Here is a 19,774-nt window from a genome sequence, read left to right as displayed (position 1 = left end):
AAGCCCACCCCATGGAGGACAAACTCCTCCACAGGATGGCCAGCTGCAGCAGTTGTGGCTTACTGATGGCTACAGCTCTGGGGAGGTGGGGGTTAGTGTACGAGGTCTCGGGCCAGCCACCGGCAACCTACCTCCAGGTAGCTGCTGGGCATGGGGTTCATGTGGGGCCTATCCGCCACAAGAAATATGCTGGCAGTGGCACCAATATGGGCATGTAATTTATAAAGATTGGCTACCTATCACTGCATTTCTCTTAAATTCCTTCCTGTCCTGCCTTGAAGCATGCGCCCACAGAAAGCCAGCATGGATATGTTGGATAGAACGGCCTTTCTGTTCTGTCACCATTCTACCAGGTATGTAGAATGTCCCAGTGAGTTCACAGGAACAGGAGGAGACCGTTCAGCTCCTGCAGCCTAATCTGCTATTCAGTTACTTAATGGCTGATTTGCACCATAACTCCACGTACTTGAATTTGTGCTATAATTCCTTGGTGCCCTAACCTGGTAAAGGCTTGAAATTTTCAGTTAACCTAACTCCCACAGATTTGTGACTGGAAGTTCCAGATTTCCATCGCATTTCTACCAGCTCGCCAGGGGCCGCCCTACTCTATGCCTGCGCCCTGAGACGGTGCTTATCATCGGTCGGTGCAGAACAAGCCGCAGCAGCGCTGATGGAGCCAAGTTTAAATGCTTAATGCACTTGGTTTCAGTTATTTTCAAATGGGGAGGGGAAGTGATTTACCGAGATATTCACTCACAGTCATCAGTTGGCGCACTTTGACAGCTTGAGGAACCGGAACGCATGCGTTCGGAAGCAGGTGGGGACCGGGCCAGGCCGGGACAGCGCGCTTGCGCAGTCTGGCTCCCAGCGGGCGGCTGACAGTTGGAGGCGCGTGAGCTGTCGGTTAGTCTGGCGCCGGCAGTGACCAAGAGCGGCCGGCGATGAAGCAGCTATGACAGCTGCGCCGGAGAAGAGCGGGACGGTGGCGGCATTGGAGGAGAAGGAGGTGCAGCGGCTCTTGGACACCTTCGTGCAGGAGTTCCCGACTGTCCTAGGCCCCGAGGATTCGTTACCCGTGCGCCTGCAAAGCGCGATGCTGAGCTGGCAGGAGGTGGAAGGGGAGAGCGCTGAAATGGGGCTAAAGCTGCTGCGGGAGAGGTGAGGGTTCGGGCTGGGAGGCGGGGGATTCGGCTTTTGCTGCGTCTGCAGTTCCCTTTCTCGATAAACAGCGGCCGAAAGCTGCACGTTTACTCCGAGTTTCCACTATCAGATTTATGGTCAGGGTTACACAGCCAGGGAGCTGTATGGAATGTTTCAAAACCGATCTCACATGTTGTGACCCCGAAATGAGTGAGAGTTGGCCAGTCTGTACATGTGTAAGGTTAAAAGACAGGAGGGCTGTGTCGTTCTTACATGTGTTTTAAAAAAAAAACCCTGCTTGGACCGTAGCAGTAGTTCACAGAGTGCATTTTTTCAGCCAAAAAAAAGCTGCAAATATGCATCATCTGAAACAATCGAGAGTGTGCAAAAGAAATATATTTACTGTAATCGTACCAGGGACGAGGGACTTCAGTTATGTGGAGAAGCTGGGGCTGTTCTCTGTAGATAAAAGTTTAAGAGGGGATTTGGTAGAAGTATTTAAAATCATAAACTGTTTTGATAGTGAATGAAGGAGGAACAATTTCCAATGGCAGAAGGCTCAGTAACCAGAGCACAAATTGGCAAAAGAACCAGAGGCGACATGAGAGAACTTTTTTTTACACAGTGAGTTGTGATCTAGATTGCACTGCTTGAAAGTGTGGTGGAAGCAGATTCAATAATACCTTTTAAAAGAGAATTGCACAAATACTTGAAGAAAGGACTATGGGGAAGGAGGAGGGCAGTGGGACTAATTGGATAACTCCACCAAAGAGCCAGCACAGACACAATGGGCTGAATGGCCTCCTGTGCTGTATCATACTATGAAAGTTTGAATTTTTGTTTAACACTTTGCATTTGTGCTTGAGGTTGCCAGCAAACAGTGCTTTTTGTTTGTACAGTTAACCATGGTGGGTGGGGGAGGGAGGAGAAATGAGAATGGAGATTTTGAGTACATGCTTCTAGTATCTGTTTTTTATTTATATATCTGTAAATAGCTGCATCCTGCATAACATTCCAAGTTCTTGCAGTTTTGGGCTGTGTCTCCGGTGCAACAGTTTGTTACCTTTGACACTAAATCTTTGGTTTACTGTCTATTTAACAATTTTTTGTTGTGAAATTAGGGAGACCAATAGCTTTTTTATTTTAAAAAAAGTAAACCTGGACGTTCAGGTTAGGTGACTCTATGCTTGGGTTTTAAAAACCTGAAGACGGGAAGTTAATTGCTTCCTGGAGAGAAAAGTGAATTGAGTAGGACACTATGTCCTAGCTTTTAAGCATCTCCTCCACCTTGACTGGGGTGCATCTCGGTGATGTAGGAGCAGAGTGGCCCCTATAGTCTATCCATATTCCCTTCCAGTGATCATATATATGTGGGAGATGGGTTTACTGGCCTTTGCTGGGGTTCGTGCTAATCTGAGGATGGAGACATTATGCAACAGGTTTTTGGGGTGAGTGGGGGAGATGGAAGGGGAGCTGTCACAGCGGGATTGAAAAGTAGCCTGGGGGGAAAAGAATTGAAGGAATATTTTTCTCTGGGTGATCGAGCTGATGTGCTTTGAATGCTTATACAGTCCCTGTTTTTCTTTTTGCCAAGGGGCCTGTTCCCCAACCTTTGAATGCTGGATGCCTAAGCCTAATAGGTAGCCACTGCATGCAGTGTTTGACTGTGGAGGCCATGTTTAACGTTTTTACATGCCTGGCTACATTTGGTCAGGCTTACTGTGCCCCATTGGGCCTACCCACCAGAAAATGCTGGTTCACAGTCGAACGTGTCAAAGTAGCTTTCTATCTCCACCACGTTGCCGCCCCCCTGCCGTTTGCTGGAAAACTGAGGGAGAACTGGAAAGCCTAGGCCTTAAAGAACTTGATTCCAACACACTGGAGACTTATAAAAGAGAATGACCATGTAATACCTTGTATTTGGAGCTTAGAAAGAATGAGAGAAAAATTCAAAGAAACACTTTTCATAATATCGAAAGATAAGCGATGATCCTTTATGTGATGGAGAGGGATTACTTTTCCTAGTTCAGGGTCTGTAAGAAGTGCTCAAAGAGGCTCCCCAGATATTGAAGCAGTATTAATGCCGTACTCTGTTGAGAGTTATGAATTGATCAGGGAAAAACAATTGTTCGGCATGAAAGAGGAAACCAATCTTCTTCGAGACTGTTTCAACATTACAACGATTTGCATTTATAAAGTGCTTTTAACATAGAAAAGTTAATTGCAGGATGCAAGGATGAAATGGGCACCAAATCAAAGGACGAGATATTGGGTAGGCTGTCCAAAAGTTTGGTCAAAGGGGTTTTAAGGAGAGTTCTAAAAGAGGAAAGAGAGGTGAAGGGGCTTAGGCAGGGAATTTAAGCATGTGAGGTCTTAGCTGTTGAAGACACTGTTGCCAATGGTGGAACAATGGGAGAGCCAAAGTCGGAGGAACTGAGAATTTGGGGGTGGGGATTGTAAGGCCAGAGGCTATTACAAAAATAGAGAGGGGTAAGGCCATGAAGGATCTAAACATGAGGATGAGAATTTTAAATGGGAAGAATTAGGTGACAGAGAGCCAACGTAGATCTTGTTGGAAGAGATGCGGAAGTTTGGAGAAGAGCCACCTCCAATTGTAAGTCTTGTTCTGAACTAAAACATCAAATATGCAATTGCCCAGTGTGAGGATGCACAAGATGTGACCTATAGGCTGGTTACAGCCTGCAAGCTGTTGCCTTGTCTGCTGAGCCCTCATTTCTTTGCATACTTGTTTATAACACTGATCTCTGCTTCCACTCAATCTCAACTATTTAAGCTTTTTGGTCTTGGAGAATTGAAAAAGGGTATTCCCTGCTTGGACTTGGATCAATAAGGAAGCAGCACGTTTACACTGTCGCCAGTCCTCCATCCTAGGAGGTTTGAAGACCTGATGCTTAAAACTTCTAAATGTTTAAGCTTCAAGTGGTGGTAGTGGTGATAAGTAAAGCAAGGTCAAGAAAGTGAGCAGCAGCAGGAAAAATGAAAAAGATTGTCAGTAAGTGAGCAATAGAGGAGTACAGTGGTGTAGCTGACCAGATCAGGGTAGGAAATGAAGAGCAAATGATCAGGTGTTATAGGCATGGGGCATATTTGAATTTTTGTTTATGGAAGGCATGGTTCTTTTGTGCACCATGGCTTGCATATTTTTATAATTTGTGTTGTTTAATCCCTAGTTATGTCATGTATATTTAACCCCCTGCCCAAATCTTAGTCACCCTGGATCTAGTGACACATTTGCAGTATTTGTGTGCTGCTCAATTAGGGACCTGCTGGGATCACTGGGTTAAAAAGATTTTCTAAAAGTATGGCAGTCTTTATTGGGATAAGCAAATAAAATTAAATCTTTCTAACTATGGAGCTTCTACCAATTTTTACCCAGATTTGTCAACCTTGTCTCTTTCTAATCATCTCAATATATATTCCAAATCTATGAAAAGGGCAGCTACTTACAAAATACTGAGCAAATGGAAACTGTTTAATAAATTCATTTACAGCACCAGATTTGTAGACATAGCAGCCAGATTTACTTGGTAGATTACATATTACACTAATCCTTGTTTAAGGTGCAGAACAAGAGCAGAATTGTGGCACTGACCACTTCATGAAATGCAAGTGTTAAATTAAGGAGTTGATTTCTGAAATTCAAGGAAAGGAAAACTCAACAAAGTTCATAATTATAGGGAGACACTTTCAGTGCATAAAAAAGGAATGATAGAGATTAGCATGCTTTTGTTTTAGAAAAGGGATTGATATAGAACTTGAAGCAGTTGGAAGTAGTTATAAAGTGGCTGAGTATTCAGTTTCAGCTCCTGCTTATCCATTTGGCCTAGAATTGGGGAAACGGAAGCTCGTCATGTTTGTAAGGGTTGGGGCCTTGCTGCTTCCTTTGATTTTTTTGTGTACTCTTATGTTATAAAAGATAAAGAAATTTGCTTCCTTTTTTGTCAGCTGTTTTTTTTGTCTCATTTGCCGGCTTTGTTGGTGTTTCCTTTTTCTGAACAGTGCAACTTAACTCATTACTTCCGCACATAGATTCCATGAAGGGCTGAGTGCCACAACTCTGCTCTTGTTCTGTGCACAGATGTTTTAGACAAGGATAAATGTAATATGTAGAGTAATCTACCAAGTAAAATTTGACTGCAATATCTGAGACTGAGGGCAAAGGTATTTTCTTTTGGCCTCTTGAGATGACTTGCAGCTTCATGAATTTAGTTCTGATGGTGGACGAGTGCACAAACCACTTTGAAGATCTGTGCTGTGTTGCCAATTTTTTTAACACCTGATGCATGTTCCAAGAATCATTGTTTTGCAAGTGAGGCTAACTCAATGTTTGACCTTGTATATAGAAAGAGACAAAGCAGTAGCCAGTTCCACTGATATGAGAAGGGGTGTGTGAAGCTAAGCCACCAGAATAGACTGACTTTTTGGATTAATGATTTTGGAGGTGCAAAAGATTGTGTTCTGGAAATAGATGGGGAGGGCTAACATAAGCAGCAATAACCTTTTCTGTTCTCCTGAAAAGACAGTTCATAGACAAATAACCATAATCCCCTTGCGGTGTAACCATTCAGCCCATCAAGCCTGTGCTAGTTCTCCGCCACCTGTTCCCATAGCCCTGCAAATCTTTTCTCTTCAGATAATTATCCAGTTCCCTTTTAAAAGCCACAATTGAATCTGCCTCACCACAATCTCAGGCAGTGCAACCTAGATCCTAATGACTCACTGCGTAAAAAAAGTTTTTCCTCATCTCGCCTTTGGTTCTTTTGCCATTCACCTTAAATCGGTGTTCTCTGGTTCTCGACCCTTCTTCCAATGGGAACCGTTTCTTTCTATCTACTCTGCCCAGATCCTTCATGATTTTGAACACCTCTATCAAATCTCCTCAACCTTCTTCCACCTTCCATTCTGTTACATCCTTGAGATGATAGATGTTCTAGAGAATACCCCTTGACATGGAGTTGGATTATCCTGGTCCAGTTGATTGGTCTACATGTCTTTAGTTTCTACTGAGCAAGAGAGAGGTTTTCTCTGCAGGCTGTTAGACTTTGTGTGTGTAAAAAAAAAAAAATAAAAGGTTTAAAACCGGGCCTGGCACGGGAATATCAGAAGTTGGAATTGTCCTTTTTTTTTCATTGTATTTGAAAAATCTTCCAGGAAATGGAACAAAATGGGTTGTATCATTTGTGCTGTCTTTTAATAGTGATTAAAGCAGGAGATAGTGCCTTTTAGTAAACAGCTACTCTGAGAGAGAGAGAAACTCAATCCCTCACCCAACAGGAAGTTACTAAAGGGTCTGTGTCAGCACCGCATGTTTGCATGAACTATATCATTGCACCACGATTCAGTCAGATTTTATCTTAACCCTGGTTGAACTGGAATCCTAACACCAAATTGTTAAATTAAAATCATGAAAGCAAATATATGTAAGATTTTTTGTATAATTTGTAATCAAGCTTGTTTTTTTAAAACCCTTTGCCAACATCAAGTGCAATACTAGCTTGTGTAATATTGTACTCTAATGAGTACAGTAGATATGTTGTATTGGTAGATTATGTAACCTTGCCTTCATCTCTGTGTTGGTATGTTTAGGTAATTATGTAGTATTACTTACTGTGGCTGGAACAGTCTTGGTATTTGCAGCCATATAAATCAGCCTCTGTGTATTGGCCTGCCTTTTGTGTTGTGCTTTTAATTCCCCTCTTGCTCTTTTATTGTCACCAGGTGCTGAAAATAATGACAGATGTCACTGATAGCCCCAATGGTTTTTAAAGTCCCTTGCCAGGAGAGAATGTCCTCTATGCGGCTTGGAATGTGAGGAATCCTGGCAATGTCCTGTTCCACCCTCTGGGAGATCACGCATACTAAAGAATTTGGGGGGGTGGGTGGTTTGGGGTGCGGGGTGGGTGTGGAACTATTTTAGGGTGGGGGCAAGGGACAAAGACTCGAACTCTTGTGCTGGTTGCCTGGTACCAAGTATCTGGCAACACATTCCATTAACATACAAGTGGCTAGTACATGCAAGCCATACTGAAAGTGGCAACGCAGGTGGATAAGGTAATCAAGAAGGCATACGGCATGCTTGCCTTCATCAGTCGGGGCATAGAGTATAAAAATTGGCAAGTCATGTTGCAGCTGTACAGAACCTCAGTTAGGCCACACTTAGAATATTGCGTGCAATTCTGGTCGCCACACTACCAGAAGGACGTGGATGCTTTGGAGAGGGTACAGAGGAGGTTTACCAGGATGTTGCCTGGTCTGGAGGGCATTAGCTATGAGGAGAGGTTGGAAAAACTCGGATTGTTTTCACTGGAACGACGGAGGTGGAGGGGCGACATGATAGAGGTTTACAAAGTTATGAGTGGCATGGACAGAGTGGATAGTCAGAAGCTTTTCCCCAGGGTGGAAGAGTCAGTTACTAGGGGACATAGGTTTAAGATGCGAGGGGCAAAGTTTAGAGGGGATGTGCGAGGCAAGTTTTTTACACAGAGGGTGGTGAGTGCCTGGAACTTGCTGCCAGGGGAGGTGGTGGAAGCAGATACGATAGCGACGTTTAAGAGACATCTTGACAAATACATGAATAGGAAGGGAATAGAAGGATATGGGCCCCGGAAGTGCAGAAGGTGTTAGTTTAGGCAGGCATCAAGATCGGCGCAGGCTTGGAGGGCCGAATGGCCTGTTCCTGTGCTGTATTGTTCTTTTTATACTGCGGTCAGACCATTACCAGTTCTGATTATTGGAGACTCTGAACTTATTGGAATTAATTATTGCAACCTATTTTACAGAAATAGGTAATGCGTGGTCTCCATTAATCTTTTTTGGGATTGTATCTGTGTGCAGAACCAAGAATGATTTGACTACTGTGTGCGTGTATGCATGATGTAAAATCTAAAATAAATACTTGCATTTATACAGCGCGTTGCATGATCTCGGGTCATCTCGAAGCTTTTTACAGCCGATGAAGAACTTTTTGAAGTGTACTTACTGTTGTAACGTAAGAAACGTGGCAGCCAATTTGCATGCAGCAAGCTCCCCAAACAGCAATGTGATAATGACCAGATAATCTGTTTTTTTAATTTTTCGTGATATTGATTTGAGGGATAAATATTGGCCAGAACACCAGGGATAACTCGTCTGCTCTTCTTTGAAATAGTGCCATGGGATCTTTTACAGAGAGTAGACAGGGCCTTGGCTTAACATCTCATCTGAAAACACTCCCTCGGTATTCACTGCAGTGTCAGCCTAGATTTCTATGCTCAAGTCTCTGGAGCGGGACTTGAACCCGCAATCATTTGACTTGAAGGCAAGAGTACTATCACCTGAGCCATGGCTGACAATATATAGGTTTCAGTTGTGCTGTGTAACAGAGTATCATCATTTTCAATGGGTTGAATCCATATAAGGTAAATAATGCTCAAAATGCTTGTAATTTTTAAAAAATTCCAGCCATTTTTCCTTTCCGCTCTCTTTGCCTCTTGACCTCTTACTTGATATGGTTCCATAGGCACCTGTTTCCCTCTGGTATCTTGTTTAAGTAGCCCAGGATTCATATATGAGCCTCAACATTGTGTGCTGGCAGATTATTTGACCACCAAGGGGAGCAGAGAGATCCTAACCGAGTGCAGTCCTGTCCTTGCCCAATATCTACACACAGATTTCCAGCAAACTCACTGGACAGCAGTACAGAATGGAAAATCCTGCTGTGTTTTTCCATCAAAGTTTACAGTTGTCCTGACTGAGATCAACTGTGAGCACAGACTCTGAATTGAATGGGAATATGTTCCTGAGCCGTGTGGTTCAACTGTTCACTTACTTGAGCCATCAGGGAGTTAATGGATCCAGAAGATTAATTGCTGAGGTTGGATTCTTAAATCTTTGCTCTTTTTCCTCATTGATAAATTGTTCCAGGAATTGGAAATATTTTCTCTTTTAACTACTAATTCTCTGTCTCTTGAGCCAGTGTGAATGTCTAATTACACTGCAAATGAGTAAAAAAAATCAAAAAGATAAAGCATTGGTTAGACTGCATTTAGAATATTGTGTCCAGTTTTGCCAATAAAATTGCTTCACATATTTTTGGAGAAGATATCAGTCACGGAGAGGGTATGAAAGTGGTAGGACGATACCAGGGATTAGTGCTTTATTTATAAAGAGACACAGAATCATAGAATTATTACAGCACAGAAAGAGCTATTCGATCCATCGTGTCTGCACCAGCTTTCCGAATGAACAATTAACTAAATGCCATTCCCCTACTTTTTCCCCGTAACCCTGCACATTCTTCTTTTTCAGGTAACAATCCAATTCCCTTTTGAATGCTTCAGTTGAACCTGTTTGCACCACACTCTCAGGCAGTGCATTCCAGAACTTAACCACTCACTGTGTGAAAAAGCTTTTCCTGTTGCTTTTACTTTTGCCAATGACTTTAGATCTGTGCTGTCTCATTCATGATCCTTTCACGAATGGGAACATTTTCTCCCTATCTACTCTGTTCAGACCCCTCGTGATTTTAAATACCTCTATCAAATCACCTATCAGCCTTCTCTTTAAGCAAAACAGTCCCAGCTTCTCCAATCTATCTTCATCCTCATCCCTGGAGAGGTTAGGAGATATATTTTATGTTGAGGATTTTTAAACCCAAGTCAAACAATGGTTAAAGCAGAATCTATAATTTATAGTGGGATAACTATAGGGAAAGAACAAGGGAAGGTGGGGCTAAATGGATAGCTTTTTCAGAAGCTGGCTTAAGCACAGTGGGCCATATGGCCTCTTCCAATGCTTAACCAATGCTTAAAATTCTTTGCCTGAGAAGTATGTGTAGATGGCTTCTCATTTTTAATTTGAACTGCCTCTGGCAATATAAAAAGATTCTTGTGAAGATTTTCTGCACGCTCTCCAATGCTTTCACAACTTTCCTGAAGTGCGGCGCCCAGAATTGGATGCTGAGGCCAAACTAATGTCTTATACAAGTTCAACATAACCTCCTTGCTCTTGTACTCTATGTCCCTATTAATAAAGCCTAAAAAAAGGACGTGAGAGAAATTGGGTTTCTTTGCAGTAAACTAGAAATAGTTGAGAATTTCTGTGAGGAGGTGTTCAAAATTATGAAGTATTTTGATCAGTGGAAATAATTTTTTATTTACCTTGTCAGTGGGTCAGTAAGTATAGGCACAAATTTTAGATGATTACTCATGAAAGGAACGATTAGGAGATATATTTTATGTTGAGGATTTTTAAACCTAAGTCAAACAATGGTTAAAGCAGAATCTATAATAACTTTTGAAAGTGAGATAACTGTAGGGAAAGAACAGGGGAAGGTGAGGCTAAGCTCTTTCAGAAGTTGGCTTAAGCATTATGGGCCAGATGGCCTCTTCCAGTGCTTAAAATTCGTTGCCTGGGAAATGTGTGTAGATGGCTTCTCACTTTTTTTATTTTGAATTGCTGCTGGCAATATAAAAAGATAGCATTCATTCCATTTTATTAGCACTAGTTTTCAGCCAAAAAGACAATGGCCTGGATTTTGCAGTCAGCAGCGAAGCAAGGGCACTTGCCGTTGACCTTGAAGAAAGGTGCCCACAAAGGTCTAGTGATCTCTGTCGGGATTTTCCCCTTTCCCAGTGCCAGTTTAAATTTGGTTCCAAGTTAAGGGGATGTTGTGGCATGCAGTAGCACTGATGTCAGCAACCAGGTAAGGAACCAATTACATTTAAGCATTCATACACAGCAAACAGGAAGTTAAAACCACCAGTTCCCTTCACTCTTAAATTTTCAGATAGCAAAATAAATTACTGCAATTGGATTAAGATAGAAACTGAAATAAAGAAAAACAAAGTCTTAGAAAAATTTTGTTTTTAAAAATGTTGAATTTTTATCATTATGGAGAAATTTGACATTCCACAAATTTAAAGTTAATTTTTCAGGGTGAGAGTGAGCTTAGCAGTAATATGAAGTTAGTATACTATTAAAAGTCTAGTCACACCTCATTCAACAAGGTGTAACTTTTTCATGTCTTACAGCAAGACTAACAGTGTAGAAGTGGAACAAAAACAAGAAACGCTGGAATCACTCAGCAGGTCTGGCAGCATCTGTGGAAAGAGAAGCAGAGCCAACGTTTCGGGTCAGTGACCCTTCTTCGGAACTGAAGAAGGGTCACTGACCCGAAACGTTGGCTCTGCTTCTCTTTCCACAGATGCTGCCAGACCTGCTGAGTGATTCCAGCGTTTCTTGTTTTTGTTTCAGATTTCCAGCATCCGCAGTATTTTGCTTTTATTTTAGGGTAGAAGTGGAAGTTTTTGACAATTCATAATTGCAGTGCAGATTACAATCTGTGGGATCTCTAACAGTGCACCCTAGACACTGACAGGAGCTTCTGGATTGCTGATTTTTGTATATATGTGTGGACTCCCAAAGTTGTCAGTTTCAATGGAATAATGACGGCGAATGGGGACAGTTTTGCTCTCATTACCATAGCAAAATACACTGCTACCAAGGAGGAGGGATGTTTATTCTCTTTAGCCTGGATTCAGATTCCAGTTTTGGCATTAGCTTTTTTTAACTTTATATTTTTTCCTCCTTCCTGGCTCCTGCATCAGATCTGTCATAAGCATATCCCCTGCTCTACCCTTAACATATCCCCAGCAGCTATTTCCATACATTGTTCTAATTGGCTACAAAGATGTTAATTTGCACATATTGAGGATGCTGCCTCTGATTTAGGAAACATTGGGCATCACTCTGTGCCTCTTTTATAGTATGAGAAAGATTGGTAACTAAGGTATAATTTCCATTGTAGCGTGCAATGTGGAGTGGGTTTCTAATGCCACTGGAACAAGCTAAGCCAGACACTTTCTATTTCCAATGGAAGCCAATGGCAGAAATACTGAGCATTTAATTTTGGCCATCAGTTTTAAATTAAAAAGTGCCTTGTGTGCTTTCGGAGTCTGGGTTGAATTAGACAACAAGCCTCTGTGACAAAAGGACAATCTAAACCATGTGACAGCCAGTCCACAGCTTGTCAGTATTTATTTATAGTAGCCATCTGTGACCAGATTTATGGGAGCTGTGCAAGTTTTGATGAAAGGTCACAGACCTGAAACATTAACTTTGCTTCTTTCTCCCCAGATGTTGCCAGAGCTGCTGAGTATTTCCAGCACTTTTTGTTTTTGTTTATGGGAGCTGTGTTTGCTCCTTTTTTTTCATGTCCAGTGTGATGGTGATGAGACTGATCATGGCAAGAAGTATTGTTTTTGTTGTCATTTCAGCTCTTTGGCAGCTGTTTTGCAATATGTTGAGTGAGTGCCAAACTCTTCTGTTTGAATACAGCTCAAGTACTTTTGTTTGAAACTCCCCGAATTAAATGATGTGTAATGTGTTCTTTTGATTGAGTGAGATCAGCTATTAATTGGCAGCATCTGAGCAGACAGTCTGCCTAAGTGGTAATTGGGGAAAACACGCAAATATAACTAACAACTGGAGTTGCGCTCATTCATTTCAACTGAACTCACCCAATTTCAACCAACCAGGGCATGTTTATATATTTATGTAATTCTATTCAGTTCAACATGCCCAAAATCTGCTTCTGCAATATCCAGGGAGGAAGATATTCCATTTTAACCTTGCTTGCAACTGCCAAGGGACCATGTACATTAGTCCCTTTCTACATCTTGCTACTGTTCATGGATTTAATGCATTGGGGGGGGATGTGTACTGACTGAGGATACTGATGGAATGACTGTGTGCTTGTGCTGTGTATGCAGAAGAACTCCTGAAGGTTGGAAAAAATTAAAGAAATTGAATCCTGAAAATGTATGTGGGAGCATGGGAGGAGCTGATTAGCAACATGAACTGTGGTCAGCATGGGTGGAAAATGAATCTACAGAATGTGGCACTTTAGTTAGATCCTAACTCTGTCTCTGAATCCAACGTTTCATTCTGGTCGGCTGTTACGACCAGGTGAGAGAGAGAGAGAGGTCTAGGGTTCCCTTTCAGCCTTCACCTGGTCTTACTGCAACAGGGTTTAATTTTGAACACAGTGTTTTTAGCTCCCCCTTGGTGAATCCTTGTTCACTGCTTTCCAATGAGAAGGCAAAGAAGCCAGCACAAACAAGCTTTCTTAGGTTTAAAGAAGAAAGATTGAAATTTATTAAACATGAACTCTAATTCGGTTAACGCCTACAGATGCAGGACGCGCCCACGCTAACATGCGTTTGTGATACACACATGCAGATAGGGACAGAAAGAGCAGAAGAAAAAGTGGAAAGGTTTGAGGCAATCTCTGAAGAGGGATTTTTGTTACTCTGCTTTGAGCTCGCTGTCAAGTCCTTGATTATAGGTAAATCTTGCTTTTTGTTGGGGCCCAGTATTCTTCTTAAACCTTGTTCAATGGAGGAGACTTTTCTCTCTTGGGGTTCATGTGTCTTCAGTGGGTTTTGGAGTTTCGTGAGAAAGAGATGGGAACGGACAGGAGAGGCTGTGGTGAGCCAGCCAGGGGAGGTCTTTTCAATCCCGGAGCAAACAGCTTTCTGCTAACTCAGTTCAAACTGTGCAATTCAGGAAAAAACCCAGACTGCCAAGCAGGTTAGTCATGTGACTAACTGGTTTGACCATGTCGGTTTGTGGATTGTATTGGAGCAGGGGGTAGCTCTTTTGTTCCAAGTACTGTCTGTTAATATGCAAAAATGTCTTTCCAGCCGGGGGCCTGGCATCCCCTTGTCACAGGCCTTCTCTTCTTCCCAGCAACAATTTGAAATTTAATGTCCATGTGGCGAAATTAATGTGCCTCATTCTTGGCAGGTGGGGCCTGCATGACATAGGCACAATTTATTTCTGCAGTTGTTTTTGTATTTGGTAACCTGTTAATGTAACGTGCTGAAAAAGGATTAAAATTTGGTGCTGAAACCAGTTATAAGTGTGACCACAAAGCCTGCATCGTATTTCAAAAATTATTAGCAATCTTATAATCCAGTCTTTGACAATTGGAACATTTCTTGCACAGATAAAAACACAATGAGAGATGAAATGAGGGTGACTTTAAAGACACTGTCAAAGTGATGGGTTTTAAGAAACCTTTCAAAGTAATGAGAGATAGCAAGACAAGTGACTTTTGAGAAAGAGGTAGCTCGCTGCTAGTGCTTTAGAGTGATGCGAATGATTGTTGACTGGGTATTCTTGAATGTGATATAACTGGAAGTTGCTGGGACACATTGAGTGACGTGGCTGCAGTTTAGCAGGCGGTATGCCATTTATGCCATGGGGCGGCGCAGTGGTTAGCACCGCAGCCTCACAGCTCCAGCGACCCGGGTTCAGTTCTGGGTACTGCCTGTGCGGAGTTTGCAAGTTCTCCCTGTGATCGCGTGGGTTTTTGCCGGGTGCTCCGGTTTCCTCCCACAGCCAAAGACTTGCAGGTTTATAGGTAAATTGGCCATTATAAATTGCCCCTAGTATAGGTAGGTGGTAGAGGTATTGAGGGAAGGTGGAGATGTGGTAGGAATTTGGGATAAATGTAGGATTAGTATAAATGGGTGGTTGATGGTCGGCACAGACTCGGTGGGCCGAAGGGCCTGTTTCAGTGCTGTATCTCTAAATAAATAAATAAAAATAAAATTAATTAATTAAATGGGTATTGTCTTGAAGTTGGATGGGCACATCATTCGGTGATGTAATGTCTAAGAGCTGACTGGGCACGTCAGTAACTGATGTAATGGCTGAGAGCCAGCTGGTCAAGTGGTTGTTATGCTGAATGTAAAGAAAGAAGTCAGTGCTTGTAGAAAATAACTTTTTTTTTTCAGTTTTTATATCCAGCATTAACATCAAACATACTATAAGGTTGATGAGTTTTAGATGAAGAGCAAAGCTCTTTGCATTCTCTTCAGCCCTGTATCTTAGCTCCAGCTTTAGAGTAGAACTTGTGTTGCATCAGGATGCCATTTCTATGTTTTGCATCTGTCATGCTTTTAGTCTGTTGAGTGCCTAATAATACAGAAGTTATTTGTGCTATGGGCTTGATACACTGAGGACTAGATTGAAATTGCTCTAAATTCATTCTTCTCTGGATCTTGACCAATGTACTCTCTAATTTCTTTTTGTAGTGTGCGGATAATTTAAGTGAGTAGGCCCTTGAAATTTTTTTTGTGCGGCCTGCGTGGGAACTTTTGGGTTGCTGCACGGCTTACAGGGAATGTTGATCCTAGCCATTGGCAGTGAGAGGAAACCACCTATCTTAATTGGATTGAAACTCGAGGTTCTAACCAGTACAACACTCAGTCAATAAAGCCATTTTTCTGTGTCGGTTATGAAAGGTTCGTGATGGGAAGATAATGTATTGTTAACTTGAGTTTCTCTGTCCATTGATAGTGATTTTTCTTTCAGCAAGTTGATACCTGTGGAAAGAGAACTATAAAAAAATTTTGTATTGAAGTGGATTGCATGGACTGTAGTGGATTTCACTATACTGTGCATGATTTATGGAGTCTACTCGGGTGCCAGTCATGGCTCAGTGTAGCACACTCACCTCTGGATTGGTTCAGATCCCACTCCTGAGACCTGAGCACAAAATCTAGGCTGTCACTCCAGTGCACTAGTGTATACGTAAAAGGTTTCATGGCACTATTTTGAAGAGCAGGGGAATTTTCTCCAGTGTCCTGGATAATTATCCCTTAACATTAAAACAGATTATCTTATGGATTTTTTGGGATCTTACTGTGCACAAATTAGCTACTGCATTTCTTACATTACGACAGTGACAGCACTTCGCAAATACTTCATTAGCTGTAAAGTGCTTTGGGATGTCCTGAGGACATGAAAAGTGCTATATAGATGGCTGGCTGTCGACCTCTGGATCTTAATTCAAAGTATTTTAATTCAAATTACCTCATCAGTTTAGCACTAACTCCTCATTCTGCTGTTATTTATATTGCTTAATTCAATTTATTATATTTTATTTTTAAGTGCAAAAAATAACTTGTCTGTATATGAATGATATATGTGTGAGACAGAACAGAATCCCGACATTTCAGCAATATTTGACGAGGACACAAGCACCATAGATGTGGGAATGGCACTCTGGTGCAGTGGAAGTTAAGATGCATGGTTGGACACAGCAGAGGGAGCTTTTCACTTATATTTAACCCACATTGTCCCAGATCTTGACACATCATTTATAACAGAATTAAAATGAGCCCTTTGATTAAAAATATATATTTGAGAGAATCAGTCAAATTCTAGCCATTAAGTAGTAATCCAATTGCAATTTTTACCTCTAACAAATTGAGAGAGGATTAAAATCGACCTTAAGATAGAAGATGTTCCATCAACCTGTGCAAACGGGAACCAAGGTTTCATCCGAATATGGAGAGAGCATAATGTTTCTTATTTCCTTGGGTTCTTTTTTTCTTGGGATGTGGACATCGCTGTCAAGGCCAGCATTTATTGCCCAGCTCCAATTGCCCTTGAAGTTGAACTACTGTGTTGAACCACTGCAGTCTGTGTAGTGTAGGTACACCCACAGTTCCAGGATTTTGACCCAACAACGGTGAAGGAATGGCAATATATTTTCAGATCGAGCTGGTGTGTGATTTGAAGGGGAACTTGGAGGTGGTGCTGTTCCCATGGACCTACATACGAACAAGGAGCAGGCGTGGGCCACTCAGCCCTTCGCGACTGCTCTGTCATTCAATAAGTTCATGGCTGAACTGATTACTCCACATTTCCACCTACCCCCAATAACCTTCCACCCCCCTTGCTTATCAAGAATCTATTTACGTCTGCCTTAAAAAGTATTCAAAGACTCTGCTTCCACTGCCTTTTGAGGAAGAGAATTCCAAAGAGTCGAGACACTCAGATAAAAAAATTACTCCTCATCTCTGTCTTAAATGGGTGACCCCTTATTTTTAAACAGTGACTCCTAGTTCTAGATTCTGTCACAAGGGGAAACATCCTTTCCACATCCACCCTGTCAAGACCCCTCAGGATCTTATACATTTCAATCATGTTGCTTCTTACTCTTCTAAATTCCAGCGGATACAAGTCCAGCCGGTCCACTCTTTCCTCCTAAGACAGCTGCTGCCCATTTCAGGCATTAGTCTAGTAAACCTTCTCTGTACTGCCTCCAACTATTTTACATCCTTCCTTAAAAAAGGAGACCAATCCTGTACTCCGTACTCCAGATGTGGTCTCACCAATGCCCTGTATAGCTGAAGCATAACCTCCCTACTTTTGTATTTAATTCCCCTCGTGATAAACGATAACATTCTATTAGCTTTCCTAATTACATGCTGTACTGCATACTAACCTTTTGCGATTCATGCACTAGGACACCCAGATTCCTCTGCATCTCCAAGCTCTGCAATCTCTCACCATTTAGATAATCTGCTTTTTTATTCTTCATCTAAGTCATTTATATAAATTGTAAAAAGTTGAGGCCCCAGCACAGATCCCTGTGGCACACCATTCGTTACATCTTGCCAACCAGAAAATTAACCATTTATACCTATTCTGTTTCCTGTTAGATAGCTAATCTTCTGTCCATGCCAATATGTTAACTGCTACACCATGAGCTTTTATTTTCTGCAATAACATTTGATGTGGCACCTTATCAAATGCCTTCTGGAAATCTAAGTACTATACATCCACTGGTTTCCCCTTTATCCACAGCACATGTAACGCCCTCAAAGAACTCCAATAAATTGGTTAAACGTGATTTCCCTTTCATAAAACCATGTTGATTCTGCTTGATTACCTTGAATTTTTCTAAATGCCCTGCTATAACGTCTTTACTAATAGCTAACATTTTCCCTATGACAGATGTTAAGATAACTGTCCTGTAGTTTCCTGTTTTCTGTCTCCCTCCCTTTTTGAATAAAGGAGTTACATTCAGTATTTTCCAATTTAAAGGAACATTCCCCGAATCTGGGGAATTTTAGAAAATTGAAACTAATGCATCAACTATCTCATGAGCCTCTTTTAAGACCCGAGGATGGATCTGCTACCCTTTTCTTCTAGTGGAGGATGTGTGTTCAGAAGATGCTGTTAAAGAAGCCTTGGTGAGTTACTGCAGTCACAGTCACTGGATGGAGTGAGTGTTCAAGGTGGTGGATGGGGTGTCGATCAAGCAGACTTCTTTGTCCTAGATGGTGTCAGGCTTGCATGTTATTGGAGTTGCACTCATCCAGGCAAATGGAGAGTATTCCATCACACTCCTGACTTAATGCCTTGAAGATGGTGAACAGGCTCTGGGGAGTTGGGAGATGAGTTACTCACCGCAGCATTCGCAGCTTCTGACCTCTTATAACCAAAGTATTTTTGTGGCTGCTCCAGTTGAGTTTCGGGTTATCGGTGACACCCAGAATGGTGATAGTGGGGGATTCAGAAACAGTAATGCCTTTGAATATCATGGGGAGCTGGTTAGACTTTCTTGTTTGAGATGATCATTGCCTAGGACTTGTGTGGTGCGAATGCTATCAGTGCAAGCCTAAATGTTGTCCAGGTCTTGCTGCATGTGGTCATGGACTGCTTCATTATCTGAGTTGTGACATCTATGATAGTGGGATCTCAGGAGGAGGCTGAGATGCATCATCATCTTGGCTGAAGCTGGTTGCAAATACTTCAGCTTTGTCTTTTCCACTGATGTGCTGGGCTACAGCACCATTGAGGGATGGGAACGTTCATGGAGCCTTCTGTTATTTGTTTAATTGTCCACCACCATTCACAGCTGGATGTGGCAAGACTGCAGAGCTTTGATCTGATCCATTGGTGGATACGCTTATCTCTGTCTGTTGCATGCTGCTTCTGCTACTTAGCATGCATATAGTCCTGGACTGTAGCTTCACCAGGTTATCACCTCATTTTTAAGTATGCCTTGTGTTGCTCCTGGCATACACTTCTCATTGAATCAGAGTTGATCACTGGCTTGACAGTAATGGTAGAGCGAGGGATATGCCGGCCATGAGATTGTGATGGAATACCATTCTACTATTCTGCTGCTGATGGCCCACAGTGCCTCATAGTAGTGCCACACAATACATTGGAAGGTGTCCTTTGTGAGAAGACAGGCCTTTGTCTCCACAAGGACAGTATGGTGATCACTCCTACCAATACTTGCATCGACAGATGCATCTGCGACAGGTAGATTGGTAAGGGTCAGGTCCAAGTAGATTTTTCCCTAGTTTTGGTTCTCTGAACACCTGCCACAGGCCCCGTCTGGCAGCCATGTCCTTCTGGACTCGGCCAGCTGGGTCAGTAATGGTGCTACTGAGCCACTCATGGAAATGGACATTGAAGTCCCCCACCTAGTGTGCATTCTGTGCCCTTGCTACCCTCATTGTTTTTTCCAAGTGGTGTTTGGAGGAGTTAATACCCAAGGATGGTGATGGAGGAGTCTGGAACATTGGCTGACAGGTATGATTCTGTGTGTGTGACTATGTCAGGCTGTTGCTTAACTAGTCTGTTGGACAGCTTTTCCCAACTTTGGAACAAGCCCTCAGAAATGGGGAGGAGTACTCTGCAGGGTTGGCTGGGCATGCCTTTGTTGTATCCGGTGTCTAGATCAATGTCAGATGGTCCATTTTTACTCCTCTTCGACTTTTCCATGGTGATTTGATATAATTGAGTGGCTTGCTAGGCC

The 19,774-nt window shown here is 42.2% G+C and overlaps 1 protein-coding gene across 1 annotated transcript in view; it reads left to right on the top strand.

Annotated features, from left to right (window-relative positions):
• Positions 1-635: 635 nt before the first annotated feature.
• Positions 636-19,774, top strand: part of ppm1f (protein phosphatase, Mg2+/Mn2+ dependent, 1F) — a 95,443-nt gene continuing 76,304 nt past the window's right edge. Inside the window, 1 exon segment of the mRNA XM_068055355.1 lies at positions 636-1,158. Coding sequence (XP_067911456.1) covers positions 953-1,158 — 206 coding nt within the window. The 5' untranslated portion in view covers positions 636-952.

This window comes from Heterodontus francisci, chromosome 23 (genome assembly GCF_036365525.1).
Source record: "Heterodontus francisci isolate sHetFra1 chromosome 23, sHetFra1.hap1, whole genome shotgun sequence".
In the NCBI taxonomy this organism is placed as follows: Eukaryota; Metazoa; Chordata; class Chondrichthyes; order Heterodontiformes; family Heterodontidae; genus Heterodontus; species Heterodontus francisci.
The sequence above is the reverse complement of the archived record's forward strand: the minus strand, read 5'-3'. Positions and strand labels throughout refer to the sequence as shown.